Source organism: Falco punctatus, assembly GCF_963210335.1.
Source record: "Falco punctatus genome assembly, chromosome: 7".
Taxonomy (NCBI): domain Eukaryota; kingdom Metazoa; phylum Chordata; class Aves; order Falconiformes; family Falconidae; genus Falco; species Falco punctatus.
This window is the reverse complement of record NC_137587.1, coordinates 37,193,301-37,211,784: the sequence shown is the minus strand read 5'-3', so window position 1 is coordinate 37,211,784 and position 18,484 is coordinate 37,193,301. Positions and strand designations below refer to the sequence as shown.

The 18,484-nt window shown below is 48.5% G+C and overlaps 1 protein-coding gene across 1 annotated transcript in view; it reads right to left on the bottom strand.

Annotated features, from left to right (window-relative positions):
• The window catches only part of EXOC3L4 (exocyst complex component 3 like 4), a 62,347-nt gene that overhangs the window by 7,356 nt on the left and 36,507 nt on the right, over positions 1 to 18,484 (bottom strand). The window contains exons 3-11 of the mRNA XM_080394647.1: positions 15,253 to 15,904; positions 12,107 to 12,224; positions 10,938 to 11,063; positions 9,581 to 9,681; positions 7,560 to 7,655; positions 5,247 to 5,361; positions 3,074 to 3,196; positions 2,252 to 2,404; positions 1,160 to 1,281 (exon numbers count right to left, since the gene is read on the bottom strand). Coding sequence (XP_080250773.1) covers positions 1,160 to 1,281; positions 2,252 to 2,404; positions 3,074 to 3,196; positions 5,247 to 5,361; positions 7,560 to 7,655; positions 9,581 to 9,681; positions 10,938 to 11,063; positions 12,107 to 12,224; positions 15,253 to 15,904 — 1,606 coding nt within the window. The remainder of the gene's footprint in view (positions 1 to 1,159; positions 1,282 to 2,251; positions 2,405 to 3,073; positions 3,197 to 5,246; positions 5,362 to 7,559; positions 7,656 to 9,580; positions 9,682 to 10,937; positions 11,064 to 12,106; positions 12,225 to 15,252; positions 15,905 to 18,484) is intronic.

Genomic DNA, 18,484 nt, shown 5'->3' with positions numbered 1-18,484 from the left:
CTTGATTTTCCCCACACAGCTAAGCCCGAAGCATGTCTGACCCAATCAAGTTAAATATACTTCTGAAAAATTTTGAGCCTCAGTTTTGGGGAGAGGAAAATACATCTAATGTAATCCTTTTTTTCTGAGTATTGGAAGGTCCACTTCAGTGTTCTGAGCAATTTGTTAAATTTATGGTCTATTTTGATTGTATAAATGTTATCCAGCAGGAACCATGTAACCCAGTGCAAAAAACTTTGGTCTTTTTCTGAAACAACTCTGATGAAATGGAATTTTTTGCAAACTGTACTACTGATATTCCTTCTCAATGGTTGGTAGAAGCTGTAGAAGATGAGGTAACTTCTGATATGCAGCTGCTTAGTCATTTTGTTTGCTTTTCCAGTAGCCTTAATTTTTGCAGATGCTGCTTTGGAACAGCAAATGGAAAGTACAAAAGAAAGAATTTGAAACTTGTTCCAAAATCTAGTGGTTGTGTTGAGGCCCTTTCAGAAGCTGCAGCTGAACTGTGTTAATGTCTGCTGCACTTTGAGGTCTGAGCCTGGGAACAGGAGGCAAACTATTTGCCCCAGAGCTGAAGCCTGCAAATCAGCAAACTGGGCGAATACTGGTGACATACTGAAAAACAGCCTGGAGCTTTAGAGTGAAATGAGGTTCATTTGGAACAATAAAATAGTATCCAGTGGTAGGCTGCATGAGAATGACTCAGGGTTGTATCAGGGGAACTGCAGACTTGACATGAAGAGGCATTTCTTTATCGAGAGGATGGTCAAACACTGAGCCTGGCAGTGTTTGAGGCATTTGGGCAATGCCCTTAACATGCCCTTTTAGTCAGCCCTGAATTGGTCAGGCAGTTGGAGTAGATGATCATTGTATGCCTTTTTTAACTGAAATTGTTCTGTTCTGTTCTATTCTACTCCAAAATGAAAAGGCTTTTGTGGTAACTTGCGTGCATTATAAGATCCAGCAAACGGGAAAAAAGAGAAAGGATACAGCTGTACAGAAAGAAGAATAAGGTGACCTTCCTCCTGTTGCTGGCACCTTGACCTCTGACGTGTGGCTACTAGCAGAGAAGAGAAGCTGAAGAGCGTGGCCAAGGTATGGGGTGAGCTGGTACTCTGGGATGGATCCCAGCAGTTCCGGTGTCTGCCATTTCTTGTACCTGATATCTGGATAATCCTGACACAGCTCCTTGACATACTCCTTGATCTTGTCTTTTTTCTTTTCCCCAATGATATCGGCAATGTGATGTATGGCAGGAAGGAGCCAGTCCGAGTCAGAGCCCTGCAAACAGAGAGGCGTACGGGGATGTCAGGGCAGAGCACAGCACCTGCACAATGCCCTTTTACCTGCATGCAGAGCATGGCAGCGTGTTGCTTTTCCTGGTGTAAGACAGTCCTGCTGCAGTCCAGTGCAGCATGGCCTTGGGCAGGCAGCATGCTGCCAGCGGGGCAGCACTGGGGGGCAAAGGCAAGGCACCCCTGGGAGCAACGCTGGGGCCTGATTCTGCCATACCCAATGCTCACAAGCATTGGAGAAGCACCTGGAGAGCCAGACCCTGAGCAAGGTGTTGTGGCTGTGGTCCAGAACAGCAGTAGATGCCAGAGACTTCACCTCCTGCTGCCTAAAAGTTTTGTGTGCCTTATCTGTGAGAAGGATCTGCCTCAGTGAGATTTAGTGCCCCAGACGCCTGACTTTCTGCAAAAAACAATGAATTCAGCTTTGGCTTCCCTGAAAATCCCAGGCTGAAGTTGCCTTGTCACAAAACACACAAACAGCCACAATTTTCTCCCCATCACCCTCCTGTATGCAGACTGTATGCCTGGATGGACCTCAGTGGACTCCTCTCCATGAGCTGTACCCAAGGCAGGGATCTTTTGGAGACAAGGTGCATCCCGTGGCCCAGGGGAACAGGCTCAGGAAGAAGCTGCCACAGGATGAGTGTGATCCTACAGCACATGAACCACCCTACACACAGTGCCCATGCACCTGGGAGTGTGTTAGGACACCAGGCGCTGCAATCGGAGAGCAGCCAGCTGAGCATGCGCAAGCCACTACTACAGAGTAGCTGCTGGGCTGAAAGTCCACACAATGAACCTCAGTAACCACCTCACTTGCTCCCTTAAGCACTTTTACATTTCTTGAGGCTTGCCCTCCTCAAGAGCCTGCTACCTTGGTCTCCGGAAAGCCAAGTGGGGACATTGCACCTCCAGGGATGGGGCAACCAGGGGATGCCAGAAGAGAACTCACATACCTGATCAATGAGCATATTATTAAGGATTCTGGCTTCCTGGTTCATCTTTTCACTCACTTGCTGCCGTGTCTCCCTGTTCATTTTCCATCTGGGTTTGATGACCTGCATGATGTATTCCTTCACCACATACTTATGAACATCACGGAGAAGCTCCTGGTCAAAAAAACCCAACAACCTCATGATTTTCCTGTGGTTTCCATGCAAGCCCACCACAGTGGGAGAGGGCAGGGGAAGCCCTTGGGTCTTTAGCAACTGCTGAGGGCATAGAGGAGATACGTGAATGCAGCACATGCTGCCCATGCCAGTCCTGTCAAAGGGAGCCAGCAGCCTGCAGCCGCTTGCTCTGGCACACAGCAAAGGCACTGCCCAGGGGAATGCCATGGAAGTACTCTGCACCCTGAAATAGCCCATGATTTGGTGTTGGCTCCTCAGTAGCAAAGGGGTTTATTTAAGATTGTTTTAAAAGTAGGTTTTGATGGTGCTTGCAGGTTTTAAATATAGAGCTGTTATCATCTACCCATGTATTTCACAACTGCATAGATATGAAAGGAGCACATAAGCCTGTGACTCGTAGAATTATAACTTTCAGATTTTTGTTTTTCTTAAAAGAAATCAGTTCCCATCTTTAAACTACAGAGAGGAAAGATGCTGCTTATTCTCATGCAGAAGCACGGTAATAGCTGAACTCCCTCACATCAGCAGTCCCCACGGTTATAAACAGTCCCCACCGCTGGAGAGGAGTCTGCAAGTCTGACCACAGCCTACAAATGGCAGTGGGATCCCCTCAGCATCACTACACCTGGGGTGGGACCAGCCACCTACCTGCCCCGTGGGCTCCCTCATGTGCTGCAGATGCTCGGAGAACTGCGAGACGGCCAATGCCAGCGAGTCCGGCCTTTCTGTCGCGAAAATCCAGTCCTTGGTCAGGATTTTCTTAAGGAGTGGCTGAAAAAAGACCAACTCACTAATGGCCCTGGTAATACTCAGACTAGCTGATGCACTAGCTGAAGGCACCCAGCTATATGTCTGCTCAGGGGCCTTGAAACAAAAAGCACAGAGTACCAACAGCACACCCAGTCTGTGTGAAGACGTGTCAGGAATTAGACACCAGGAGCATGGACCAGGCTGGGTTTCTCTCAGCACCCCAGGGAATTTAGAGCCACATCTCCCTCTCTGGGCAGGCACCCCAGTGCAGGCAGGAGAAGCACCACTCCCCGAGCAGTAGATGCTTTGGCATTAAAGGTTTACTTGGGACACCTCTTTTCCTTGCTCTGTGCTGCCTTCTAATCCACCAGCTGTATTTCTTTAGGTAAATAAATTTGTATCTCTACTGTATGGATGATGAAACAGATGTGAATGTTAATCAAAGAAAATCCAGGCATAGCTAGAACAGGCTGTGGGGTGGAACCACATATGCTAGTGTTACGTGGGTTTGCACCAGCTATGAACATGACATGACAGCGAATCTGTTGGAAATTAGCCCAATAATCCATCACCCCTCCAGCCTTCTCCACAAGGAAATCAAGCTCCTCTTGCTCAAGCACTTCCAGGGGACTGTCTGTACCCTCTGCAGACCCGTGTGTCTGCACAAAGTCTTAGTCTCGCTGGGATTTTTCTTCTGCTCATTGCTCTGATGTGGTGGTGGGGGAATAGCAGCTGGGTGCATCCCCACTTTCATGTCTTATGGTCAGTGATGATGTGGGAGCAATGGTACCATTTCCCAACTACCCTGGGTATAATGCTCTGCTCAAGTGTCCCCAGAGGGCTATTTCCCTTGCCGGGTCCCTAAAGCTAACATGCTTCCACATAGAAACACAGCAGTATCTGCTAAAGGCTTCTGGTGGCACCTGGAAGGGACTTCCCTAAGGCCAAAGTCAAAATATCCCCTCTCTGGCACATCCCCTTTGTACTTTTCTCCTCTTAGCTCTCAGCTCTGTCTTTAGACTCCTGTCAAGCTCCTTCCCAATTATTTCCTTGACTTGCTCCCTCCTGCTGTGCTCCCAGCCTGCTGGAGGGCTGTTTAGAAATGCTTTGCCTTGGCCGCTTTCATTTCTCACGGCATTTCAGCTCTCTTGCTCAATGCCTTGGCTTGACTCCTTCCTTGCCTGCCCCTTAGGCTCTGAGACAGGCTCTGCAGCCACTGGAAAGTCCCCTTGTCCAGGCAGGCTTGGCTTAGACTGGAGCAGTTGCACGACTGTCTTGGTTTCTGAAAGTTATGCTTGGTGATTTAGAAAGTGAATTAGGATGGATGAAAAGGAGTCAGACCAAAGGCTTAATTCCCTGTCTCTTTTGTTGTATCAGCTAGAACTAGTGGACCCCCAGCTGGCTAAGAACAGAACGTCCTGTCTACAGCACCTGGAAAGCACAAGCTGACTTGCAGCATGTTGGCTTTTAGGCCTCTTAACACAAGTTAAGCTCATATCAGAGCTTTATCAGCTGATACCAGAGCTTTAGCATCCTCACACTGCAAGAATCAGTCTTCCTTCACCATGGAAACAGCCTGGAAAAATCACCTCTACCAGAATGAATTCTGTCCTGTCTGAAGAGGTTGATAACAGACTGTGATAGCAGATCTATGAATAAGTAAGAGCAAATCAAAGTCCTGAAAAATCCAAATGTTTTGATAGAAGGAAAAATGTCCCATTGGTGATGTCCAGCTGACTTCCCCAGTGCTTCACTATGGGCAAGGTTTCCCCCTGCTATTTTGCCTGTGATGCTGGAAGCATTTTCTTTTGGTTGCTGTTGTACTGAAGAGCTTGAGAAATGTATCATACCTCATAGTGGAAAACTCCCAGGATACCTGAAGTGTCACTTTGGATTAAGGAGGATTTTTATGAATGCTAGACACGATGCGTTTTGGAGGGACCATCATGTCATGCGCTGCAACATGAGGTCTGGTTGGCGAGACCAGGGAAGGGCAATGGCCCTCAGCTGCTGCAGTGGTCCAGCACATACCCCTTATATTTAGGAAATCATGTGGCCAAGATCCTCTTACCTGTACTTTTGTTCTTAATTTATTAAAAAAAATATTAGTGAAGTTCCTTGTCAGAGCTTCCAAAATCTTCTGCAGTTCCTCAGTGTTGACTTTAAACATTGTTTCTAATCCTGACCTAGAGAGAGAGACCACCAATGGGTTAATATTAAAATGTATTATATTGCCCTAAGCATTTTATTCAGATTGGCATCTTGGGCATAACTTTAAAATAAATTTGTGTATCTAGTACTTCCTCTTGGAAACACTTAATGGGTCAATAATTATTTTTTTTTTTGCACAATCCCACACACTGAAAATTAATCACAAGTGAGTAACCGTGCTTAAAAAACACCTATTTCCTCATCAGGTGGGACGGTTCAACCATGCGGAGCAGTTGCGTAGGCTGGTAACTTTTTCACTTGAGCAACACTTCTAAATATTCTCCAGGTACCTGAGAGAGCACTGAGGGGCTCATGGGGCAAGAGAGGTAAATAATAAAGCCAGAGACAAGAAAGGTGCCAAGCCGGCATCCCCCAGAGCCCAGCTGACCCACTCCTCATATCATCTATCAGCAGCAGCTGGGACAGTGAACAATAGAGTTGGAAACCTGTGGAATTTCCTAGGGACAGCGCGCACTTCTGCAAGGGTTCACACTAATGAGGAAGAGAACACAGTTCTGAGAGGTTAATGAAATCCCCAGCGCTGTGCGTGGGCCCTGGGGGCTTTGCCAGCTCCTGGCTTGCTTCTCTTTCCATCCATGCCCCACTGTAACATACTCTGGGGAGACCCGAGGCAGCACCACCAAAGTGCTAGTGGTCCCTGAGCTGCACGGAGTGCCCCAACCACTGCTGTGGCCACCGTGCGTGGCAGGCTCCTGCCACTGTTTGGTAACCAGTTTATATGTCTGAGGCTGCCCAGGCAGGAGTACAAAACACCTAAGAGCATCCCCCTTCACCCCAGGCTGGGGGCTCAGGTCCATAACTCCTGCTGAACCCCTGAAATCTGGGTCCAGCATCCACAAAATCATGTCACCTACCTCTGCCCAGCAACTGGCCACCCCCGGCTGACAAATGTTTAACTCAGCTCAGGAAACAAACCCACTGGAGCTGATCCACCACCCAAACGCCTGCCAGCTGGCTGCCTGGGGCTGGCTATCCCCTCAGCACCTCTCCAGTCCGCAGCAGGGAAGGGGAGAGTGATATTCCGATATTCCTGCCGGAGGCAGAGGAAGGCAGCTCCTCGGCGCAGTTAGCATTGCTGGAGAGACCGTGCCATCTAGAGACTTCCCACCAGAAGTGCTCGCTGCAGCTGGAGCCGGCAGCTCCTGTGAGACACTGCAACACGACATTCTCTGCATCCCCTCAATAGTATTTGGCACGCAGTATGTCCCGGCCACCAGTGCCAGGCAGCGATGTGGCAGCATGGGCTGGAGATAACCCAAGCTTTTTGGTGGGCAGACCGCAGGTATTAACGCCGGGTCATTTGGCTGGGTTGGCCTCTGGAGCACCACATCTGCATGGCAGGGACAACCCCAGATGCTGAAGAGCCCCTGGGCCTCGGTGGGCTGTGTCCTTTCACAGCTGCAGACCATGACCCTGGGGCAGGTGCTACACAAATAGCTCCGGTTCCCCCAGCACCAGCGGTGGCTGTGTGGGCAGCTGCGCGCTGGGAAGTGCAAGGTCATCATGTGCCACAGCACCTGGCTGATGGAACAGACCCTGGGACACACACTAAGTGGCACCGTCCTACTTAAGGGGAGAGTGCCCCTCTCCTGGAAGCACTGACTGCCAGAGATGGCGGGCATACCTGTTCATCAGAGGCCTTTTCCATGCATTTATATATACAGAGGCTTTAAATACCTAATTCATACTGTGTGCAAAGCCCTGGAAGTTCCTGCTGCCAGCAGCGATAGCAGGGGTTTATTTGCAGGTTGAGTGCTTTCACAGAGAGCTTCCTCCAGCCCAGTGCCAAAATGCCAAAAGCAGCCTTCAGACTGTGTTTCTGGGTCTATACTGCTAACCTCCAGCACCAAAAAAAAAAAAAAAAAAAAAAAAAAAAAAGAGGAAAACCCCCAACTCTCTGAGTTTAAAAAAGATGAGCTGAAAATTAGTTTAAAGCTTTTACCCCAGCACTGGATCCATCCCTGCTTCTCTCTTAACCCTTGTGACTTCTGTCTGCATCTCTTGGGGAACATCCCCCTGTGAGGTGAGGAAGGGCCGGAGGCTGAGCACCCAGCAGGGCACTGCAAGGAGACCTTGGTCTTCCCTTTCGAGACACTGCCCCCCTCCCGGACCCCAGCAACACGGCAGCTTGGCTCAAGAGGAGCAGACTTACGCCAGGTCGTGGAAGCTGTTGATGTAGGCAGCGAAACACGGTGCAAAGATGGGGCTGTCCTGGGCAGTGCTCCATGCCATGAACTCCTCCCCAAACCTGCAGGAGAAGGCACACAGGTAATGCTGACAGTGGGGGGATGGAGGATGCTCATCTTCTGTGCACACAGTGATGCCAGGAGATGCTGGTGGCTGGCCCAACCTGTCCCCTTTGTATGAGGACATGTTTTTTTCAGCTGCTGTAACATGCATGTGCATTGGAGGGGAATAGATGGCAGGTAATTATGGGTTTAGGGTACACTCGCCTGAGCAGCTATGCAGCATTTTTGGGGAGATGCCAGGGATCTTGACAGACCAAATCTCTGGCTTGTTATCATGTTGAGGGATTGATTGATTGCAGCCCTGGTACTCAGGCTCATCAGTCTCGTCCTTCATTTTTCCAGCTTTTGGGGCAATATGATGTGTGCCTTCTTAAGCACACAAGGAAAAGATATACCTCAGGGCTGATTTTACAGCTGAAAGGGAACAGGAATGGGACAGCACACCTACATTTCCCCCACCCTGTAACGTCAGCATGGTGTGTTAGGTAGCTGTTTCATTTATAGCACAGCTTTTATGGTTTTGACAGCTGTTTTACAGCCAGGTCCACACTGCTGGTAGGAGGCTGCGTGCTCAGGCAGGCTTTGCCTGGTGGTCCCATTCTGAGGGTGAAGGAACCTGCCTGGGTTGGCCTCAGTTGCTTGCACCTCTGGTTTGTGTAAGAAAAAGCTTAAGTTTCAGTGACCTTTACATTTGGGAGCCCTTGCCACCCCAGCTTGCATTTTACACCAATTTTGTTTAAAAAGAAATAAAAAAAGAAAAGAAGAGAAGAGAACAAAGAAAAAAAAAGAGGAAAAAAAGAAAAAGGGGAAAAAAGAAAAAAACCCTGAAAGAATGGAATATGCATACTGCGTTTCTCCTCAAAAACCCAGGAAGACTTCAAAGTCAAATAGCTGGTTTGACCCATCCTGCTCTCTCAGGGTTTGGGAGACAAGTGTAGATCACTGGCCTATTAGGGGTGAGGGTTTAGAAGTGAAAGCATTGCCTTTCGTGCACTTCGGACACCTGCCATGCCCCAGGTTCACAATCTGAGAAAGCAGTGCTGGGGCTCCCCACCCTCGCTCCTGCAAAAGTCTATTAGCAAACTCCCCACTCAGTGCCCGCTGGAGGTGGAAAACTTCAAAGGTTAACAAGAAATTATTTTTAGTCTCGCTTGGAGTTGATTCATGCAAACAGCCTTTCTGCTCTGCAGATCACTGCTCTGGCAAGTGGCTGCAGACCCCCAGAAACACAGCCCTGCTGCAGGGGTGGGACAGCATGTTGCTGTGCTGGGACCCTCCGTGACCCAAAAACCTTCCCTGGAGCATCCCCAAAGCACGTTGCAGGGGTTAAGATCTGAGGCCATAACCTGGGAACTACCAAGCAGAAAAACATTATTTCAGCAAAGGTGCAGGCTCCTGTGTCCTTTGGACACTAAGTAAATTTAAAAAAAAACTCCGGAGGCTGCCCAGCTTTATGTTTTGCCTGGGTGTAATAGAGAGGGTCCCATCATCCATTTCTATGCCCATAGCCATGGGATGTAGCAGAAAACCCTCTCGGCAGGACTCAACCCAGGACACCTAGATGATGTTTTGGGCAAGCAGGCTCAGCGTCTAGGGGTCCATAAGTGCTGTTTGCACATGGCTGCAGCTGCAAGCAACCAGTATCTGATGCCACAGTGGTCCCGTGGTTCCAGCCAGCAGCTCCTTCCTGCAGCTCTAACCTCAGATTTTGGGACTTGCAAGAGTCCCAGATGGGTCTGTTTATGATTCCCTTCAAGCTGTTTTGCAGCTTGCTCATTGTTTGGCTCATGATCTCTAATTCTCCCAGGAGCAGGCCCGTGCCTGCTCGGTGCCAGTGTCTGGCCCAGCATATGGACCTTTTCCCTGCTTTTTTACCAATGTGGGACTCATTTGGAAGGAATGTGCTGCCCAGAGAGGCAATGACCTTGGTATGAATTCCTGCAGCTCTGCCAGGCACAGCTCAAGCATTTTCATTTCCAGGCTTCTGCTGATTACTCCAGATATCTTCATGTGCTCCCCGATGATCTAGAAAAGGGCATGAAAAGAACTCCAGTGAATGGAACAAGCATGAGTGAAACATCCTTCGCAAGAATCTTACGCAGCTTTGGTTAATAGCAGCAATTCCCTTAGCAAAGGGGGACACAGCTGACTTGTTGCCAGATGGTTTTCATTATTCTCTGGCAGTTTTAAAAATAATTATGCAGAATGGGCCAAAAGGCACAAACTGATTTGTGGCATAATCATTCATCCCTAATGGCCCCGTGCCCCTCTGCTGTCTGAGCGTGAGTTAGATGCGGTGTTAACTGGATCCGCACCCCGCCCAGCTGCCCTGGTGCCATCCTCCTCTTCTGGGGGGATTTGCAGGAGGGATCAATCCCCAACCCAGTGCCCAAGGGGAGCTGAGCTGTCCCCAAATCCCCATGCTGAGGGTGGCTATAAGCACCATCCCTGGGGACCCACACAAGCCCCCTGTTCAGGAGTGATACCAGGGCTGCATGGAGGGCTGGGCATCACTCCTAAATCTTGCTCGCATGGGGGATCCTCCCAAACTCCCATTCCCACAACTCTGGCTGCCTCTCTGGAGTGAGGCAGGCTGTGGTCCCACTCTGGCGCTTCCCGAGGCATCCTACCCATCTGCTAATCCAATTCTGACCTGCCTTCCCAGCGATCACAGAATGTGTAACATTCCTCTATGGAAAAAGAGTCACGGCAGCAGGCAAAACTCTTTGATTTTCTTTCTTTCTCTCTCCCTCTCTTTTTTTGGGTATCATTTAATTGAAATGACTCAACCCTTTGAATGAGGAGAATGAATCAAAACCCCTCCTGGATTTATTACCCTGTAGTCCCTGAAGCTAGTAGGAGCTTTTGGGTTTTGTACTGTTTAAATTGGAGTGGCTGTCACTGCCTATGGCCTTTCAGCAGCTGCCACAGCCCCGGGACAAAGTCGCTCTTTCAGCCAAGAGGTTTTTCTGACAAACCTTTTCTTTCCACCTTTTTTTTCCCCTTTCTCTTTCTTCTTTCTAATGAAAGAGATTTAAGGACTTTAAATTCAGTTGCCTATTATGTTGCTGACACAATTGACAGCGGGTTTAATTTGCAGCTAGAAGGCAAGCAGGAGAGCAAAAAGTTGTAATAAATGGCATTTTCTGTTTTAATGTATTCTGCCAGTGCATGACTAACATAAATTAACACAGGAGGCGGTACCTCCACCCCGGAAGGTAACGATCCAGTTTCCCTGGAGCCACGGAGCCCCCCACACATTACCACAGATAATTAAATACCGTTTGAATATCAAAGGAGAGCGAGGAGTGGTAGAGGTTTTCCTTCACTTCTGGATGAACTTCCTTCTCCCACTTCTCCGTGACCTCCAGCCTCAGGATGTTTCCAAAATAGCTTTTGATTTTCCCCTAAATGTTGAATGTAGGAAGGAAACATGCAGCTCAGGTAAAGCAGCTCTCTGTGTTCTGCTCCATCGGCATCTGTGTGAGGCTCACACGTGGGGCACGGAAAGGTACACAGAGGCAAAGGTCTTGCTCCAGACCCCGTCAGTCTACACAGGATCTTGGGAAAAATTAGGAGCTGGGCTGTGAGGGGGGAAAGGTACTCCCAAATCAAGGCAGAATCATTCTCCTGGCAGGGAAATATTGTGTCAGCTGTTCGACTGCTTGATTGCAAAGTCCTCTAGCATGTATAATGCACAAGGTCAGGATTAAAGATCAAACCGGTCCTTTCTGGTTGTACGGCCCCATGAGTAAGTGGCAGCACTATTCAGTCCTGGCCGATAAATCAGTCTTGTTGCTGGTGAAACAAAACACTCCCTCACCAGCATGATGGAGCAATACCAATATTACTCAGCTGGGTACCTTGAGCTCACCTTGCGCAGTGCCCTGTTTCAGAAACGGTTTGCAAGAAAATGTCTGAGCCCAGCAAAGAACTAGGAAAGCGCGTAGTCTTACACAGGGTCCCAGCCAAGGACAGCAGAAAGACAACGGCAGAAGGGGCTTCTTAGGCGAAACCGAACCATAGGGATGTTCTCTGGCAGGGACATGCCCGAAGTTGCCTGCCTATAGCAAACCTCAGAAGTGCTGGAGGAGATTGCCAGCTCTGAAGGCAGCAGCTAAAATACATTTACATCTAGCATTGCACTGCATCCAGTCTGATGAAGCACAGCTATAACCTTTTAGTAAGGTTCTGCCATACTGTACGGGTCTGGTACAGTCTCTTGGGCTCTGTGATCATCTAGATGCAGGCCCATGGCCCGTTTCAGCCCCTGAATCGGTGTTCAGGACTTTTTTACTTTTGATGAAAGGACATTCTGTGTGGTGCTGGCAGGATTTGGCACCTGGTGGGGCTAGAAACCATGATGCAGCCATCCAAGACGTCTGCGCGGGAGGCTGGGGCTCCCATGTCTTCCCTGGGGGGCACATGGGGACAAGGTCAAAATCCTCACCTTTGCAGAAGCGATGTAGTCAGTTTTCAGTTTATCCCAATCAGCTGGTGCTAACAGCAGGGACAGGTTTTCTGTCTTAACTTCTGGTTTGAGATCAGGGTGACCCAGAAAGAGTTCACTGGAAAAATTTAAACGAACAAATTATATTGCCTCAGAGGGTGAGTAAACTGATGGAATATTCATGTGGCATGAGCTACATAATTATTAAGCCGTGAGAAATACACTTAAAGCTTAAATTGCAATGCTTGTTTTCAAGCTTTAACAAGAAAATCTTTCCTCACTATTCAAAATCCTAATTATTCAAAATCAAAATGATCTAAGGTTCCAGCCCACCTTAGAAATCATGAGACTTCTGAGTTGTTTGGACATGAAAAGTGCTATGAGAATTTACTTTTTAAAATAAACAACCTGAATCTGATTCATTTGACTACAAGCTTGTGCAATGCCTTTCAGGGTAATTCCTGTAGCAGCGTGCTGCTTTGGAGCTAGCTGATCTCCTTGGCTCCTCTCTGGTGTCACATCACGGCTTATGTCAGCACGTTATTTTCCTTTGTGCATTAACCCTAGCAAGGGGAGGTGGCAGGCAGAGCAGGTCCTGCTCTGTGCAGGGCAGCCCCTGGAAGACACTCCCGTGCCTGGGCCATGGCAGCATCACGGTTCCTCTGCAGATGGAAGCAGTGGGTGGACGTGCAGCCACAGATACCGACTCCAAAGTGTGCTCAGCTGACACATGACTTTACCACTCACTTTCCTCTGGATTGCTGTGTAACCAGGCCAGCTGATAGGGAAGCAGGGAAAGGAATGGAGTGCTTGTGTTTCTGCCTCTGGGGTGAGGAACCTGTTACTGGCCTGTACAATTGAATATGCTACCCTTGCAATCTGCCACGGACTGCAGAGGTATTGTGTCTTTCAGGGTGATGAAGATGGAGAGGAGGAAGACAAAGAAAACATTCATGCCCTTGATGAATGTAGGATATAAGTTGCAAGCAGTCACTTGGTTAGCAGGGAATACAGCTGCAATGTCCTACACACAGCGTGCTCATTTGCCCAACAACTGAAAAGGGTTCCCACTGCCAAACCAGTGCTAAGCCTATGGTTAGGTTTGAATCCAAGTGAGGATAGTGCTGTACAGGGCCAGGCTGGTGCCGAGTGACTGCTCAGCAGAAGAAAAGCTCAGCCTGCTGATAGTGTCCCGGAGTCAATGTTCCTGCAGCCATGGTTCAGATTTCCTGGAGAGGTACATCTGCACATGTGGAACATTGCACAGCCCAGCTGCTGCAGGAGTCTGCTGCTCATTAAAAAAGACACCACAGTTAATTACAAACTCTCCACCATGACTGAAAGGACTGGCTCAAATGTATACTCAGGGAGCTTGTTCCCCTATCTTTCTTTTTTTTGATTTGTTTGAATTGTAGCATAATGAGTTTGGGTCAGAAAATTTCTTCTTTTTTGGGATGGGTCCCAAGAGAGGCTGAAGCTCTTTCAGAATGGGAAAATCAAATGGCAACAGCTCAACCCAGCAAGGCGATTACAAGCAGTGCCCAATAACAGCTGCAAGCTCAATAAGCTCTTTGACAACAAGTTAGAGAAATTTGATGGGGGCTTTTCTTTGGTGCAGAACCTGGCTGCTGAAGCTCATTTCTTCCCCCCTCTCCTGCAATTCTGTATTGTATACAATGTACTGCAAATGCAGTACACAGTGCCCAGGGGCTGGGGACAGGCAGGGATTGCCCTCCAGATGAGGCTGGCAGGGACACCTGAGGAAGAAGGGCAATGGGTGGGAGTGTCATTCCCATACCATTCTTGCCATAACACTGGACAGCCACTGCCATGATGCTGAGGGGTTTACACGCACATGGTCATGGTCACCACACTGCAAATGGGGTTTTAGGAGCAACTGGACAAGGTCACAGAAGAAATCTTTTGAGGGCTGTGCAAAACAAAGACCATCTGTGGTGCAAATGATCCTGACCCAAAAGCCACCCCAGGCTAGGAATGCTCTGGGGAAGCATTGCTGCTGCACGGTTTGCTCCACCACTGCCCCCTCCCTGCCCATTTCTACCCACCATCTGCCCAGTGCCGATACTCCTGCCTTCACTCCTCCTTTTGTTTGTTTGAAGGGTGCCGGTTGGTTTGCGTTCCTCCCATCCTTGGACATCTGGTTCAGGCCATTCCTAGAGACCAGCTACTAGGGCAGGCACAATTTCACTTTGATATGGCTGGTTTTATGTGCTTATTACTAGACCCATCTCCTGTAGATGTTGCCTCTCTTCTCCTTCCCACCTCACTGTGTATTTCTGTTGGCTTTTAGTGTGGGAGCCATTTGGGGCTGGGGTGACAGGTTGTGGTCTAGGCCAGCGAACAGCTGAGGACACTGATGCTCAATGCCTGGACCTTCCACAGGTGCCTGTCTTGGATTTCTCCTTCAGATGTAAAAGGAGGCAATGTCCAGCAGCACAGGTTTTACTGCTGTTGCAAACAGTTCCTGTCTTTACTCCTACACACTCAGGATGCCCTGGGGATGGCATTGATATGACTGAACAGCTCCTAGAATATTTTAGTCACCCCTGAATTGCAGGGAGCTTTAAGACGTCCTAAAACCCACGGACCTCTCATTCAACTAGCAGACTTGTCCACAGCAGATCCTTTGTGTTAATGTGGCTAATTCCACGTGGTCATGTCTTGGCATGTCCTTGAGATGACTGACCCCTGAGTATGGGGAGGAAAGTGACCTGTTACCACATGCATCACATTTTTAATTGAACAGGGAGAGGGCAGAGCTTCCCTCCAGGTCCCTCCCCATGCCCAGAAAAGTCACTGATCAGCTGCTGGACCTTGCGAAATATTTGCAGAAAGGGAGAAGGTTTATCAGAGCTGCAAGGAGAGCTTCCTGGCAAGTGAGAACCGCAAGTGGGAGAGGGAGGGCAAAACTGGGTAATTTTGATCTGTGAAAAGCAGCAAGTGCTTTATCCACAAACCTTTGTCCCCACCGATTAATAAATCAGCCTTTGTGCTCTACTGTAGAAGTGACTGTGTCTCTCTCACTCACTTAGAAAACTGAAGATGACTCAGTGCTTTTGAAGCACCCCATGGCCCTGCTGCTCTGCGGAGGAGGCTGAGGCCGTGTGGCAAGGGCAGCAGCTTACCTGCGGTAGACGTTGGCCACCCAGTCGAGCAAGGTATAGAGCTCGTTGAATTCCAGCGGTCTCCGGGAGAGATCTTGCAAGTGTGAGGCAATGGCCTTGTGAAAAGCCTCCACATACACGTCACACACCTGGTACTCCTCTGGATAACACTTTTTTACTGATAACTTGATTTTCAGTAAGTCTTCACTCAGGCATTTCTGGAGGAAGCCTAAGTGGAGATCAAGCCAAGAACTCTCCTCTTCCTTTGACGCCATGGGTACTCGCAGGACTCTTTTTCTAGCGCTCTCGTTGATAGCTTCCTTCCACTCCTCCCTCCACTTTCGGGGTGTGCCGAGCAAGTCTGACCCAGGACCAGCAGCGTTGCCTGTATTAGGATGAGCTGCTTCTTCACGGGCAATTAAAGTCACCAGCGAGGTCAACGTGGCATTCTCTACAGTGGGATGCTCCAGTGTTCCCACCACAATGGACTGGATCATGTTCGTGATGGAGTTATAAAGCAAATCCACATCCTTGGATTTCCGTACAAGCTCCTGGGGGTTATCTTTGTATTTCTCAGCATCCCGTTCAGTGATGGTCTCATCTTCCAAGTACTTGATATTTGCAAATGCTTCCAAAAGTTGCCCTTTCTGAATAAGTTCATTGATTTCCATTACTGCAGAAAGAAGCGGGGAAGAGGTTGGGACAAAGCAGGCATTAGGTGATTGGCAGGTTGGTAACAGGACAAGATGCCCCACAGGGAGGCTTGCAGGACCGCTCTGAGTAGTCATGTCCCAGCTGTGTCTCTGAGACTGACTCCCCTGATCCCTCCAGCTCCTGTTCGACACAGGAGAGGAAAGCAGTGGAAATGCAAGCACTGCAAAGTGAGCCACATCTCTAAACTTCTGGTTTCAGAGGTAAGAAATATCAAAAAACCTGATCACAGCCCAGCAGGAAAACCTCAAGCAATGGCTAACGAGGCTGCACAGAGGGACACTGGGGTCTCAGGCTGCATAAAGCCGCCACTGGCTCTGCCCCTCTCAGTATGGAGCTGAAGTGGGACCGGCAGTGGGGACAGTTTGGGATGTACCCTACTGGCAGGATTTCCCTTAGCACGGATGCCCTTGCTTCCCAGCACACCAGCGTTCCCAGCATAGCTCTGCTGCCAAACTGGCCATGGTGGTGCAGCTCACTGGCATCTCTGGCCAGAGGGCATTTCAGCATGTTGCCCAACAAGGCAGGGAGAGCATCCAGGGGTCTGGCTGGAGGCAGCACAGCAGGACAGACCCCTTCAGGCCTTTTGAGCTCTCAGGTCAAACATCTGACTAGATCATAGAATCACAGAATCATAGAATCATTTAGGTTGGAAAAGATCTTTAAGATCATCAAGACTGAAGATCATCAAGACTGACTGTAAACCCAACACTGGCCCAATCCACCACTAAACCATGTCCCTAAAACGTGCATTAAGTATTCGATTCCTGTCTGCAAAAGGAATTTCAATTAAAATAAACAGATTAATAAAATTAAAATTTGGCTGAACAAAATTTGTGAGCTAGCCTCTCTCTTCTGCCCATAACTTTTCCATATGCATTTAGGTACCGTGGGCTAACAAAAGCCTAGTTCTGTTCTACTGAAATATTAGTCAAGCTAAAATAAAGGGTCATGGATCTTTCCAATAATTTTCAGAGCAAGAAAAAGATTTTTCCAAAATATAGTTTGCTTACTGGGCAGGAGAAAAGGAAAGAAGTATAAAATATCACCAAGACCAGGCAACTTATTCCTGAGAGGAAGGTTCTACAACCCTGTGTTAAATAGTAGACTTTTTATTTCTAAAATACTTTGGTAACTTCAGCTATCTCCAGTGCTGCCTACCCAGGCAGGCAGGCAGAGCCGTGACATCTTTTCATTTTCAGCTTTTACAACAGCCTAGAGCAGACAAGCCTACCCTCAACCATTATACTTTCATTTCTGCTCAGCTCACACAAGTGCTTGTAAAACAAGCACAGCACACCCCCATAAACTGTCCTGAAGACAGTTTGGAAGCACACCACCATTTGCTTAAAGACTCATTAGCCTAATGAATCAATTTAGAAATTCTACAGATATTTAATTCAAGGTATCAAATAATATAAAAACGTTTTTGTAGAAACTACTTTGGAAAATACCAACATATACAAGCCATCATAATCCTGTGGTCATGTCTGCCCCCAGCCTACCCACCAGCATGTCCTCCAGAGATACCAAGGCCCTGGGGCAGTGGGATACTGGCTTGAGGATGCTCCTGATACATTTTTGGGAACATTCTCAGTTCAAATGTAACCTTGGGCAAACCCTGGGCTTCCCTTCTGTCTTGATTTTGTGCATTATCAAGTTTTCCTAAGACACATGCCAACTAATGTCACAGCTAAACTGGCTTCTGCATTTCTGAGGACTAAGCAAAATATTGCTAATGCAAACTGCAGATGCTGTTGCTGGTGATTTGCATTATGAGAACTCCTTGAGACATAGGGACCAAGGTAGCAAGCCAGAGACTGGCCCATCCATGGCTGGCCACCCTTTGCAGCCTGTGCCTGCAAGAGCAAATGGCCTCTAAAAGATGCCTCTTACCTATTCCAGGCATTTGGGAGATATTCTGTAAATGCTTGTGGTCCCCAGCCTCCTCTCAACCAAAAAGTGGGACTTCTGGAGGACCAGAAGCCACAGCTTCTCAGCTCTGCAGTTACTGCAATAACACTTTGGCTGGGGAGCAAGGAGATAGTGCTCTGGGATGGTGCTCTTGGGGTCCCAGCAATAAGAAATGGAGAAACATCAGAGTATGCCAGGTGTATGAAGTTCAGCTGTGGGGTGGTTCAGGGTTGGGTGACCTGGCTGTTCACCACCCGTATATAAAGCTACAGTCAGGTGCCAGGCACTGCCTCTCACCAGTGACATTTGTTCTCCAAGCAGTGAGCACTGCTGTCCCTGGACAGTTTGAGGAGCTGTGTGCATTGGAGGGGTATCCAGATCCATGGGTGCTTTCTCCTGGTGCTCAGGTCTCACATGGGTTTTCCCCACCTCCTTTGCTTTTGACTACCACTACCAGTACTGGCTGGTGTTGGCTGAGGCTGGGTGAAAGTCACCAAATACTGTCACCTCCAACGTGGCTGAGGTCTACTGAGTTCCCATTTCTTTTTCAAAGCCTTGCTGGTGGAAGAGCCACTGCCTATTTGCCAGTAATACAAGAAGTATTTGCCATGTGTAGGAGGAGATCCAA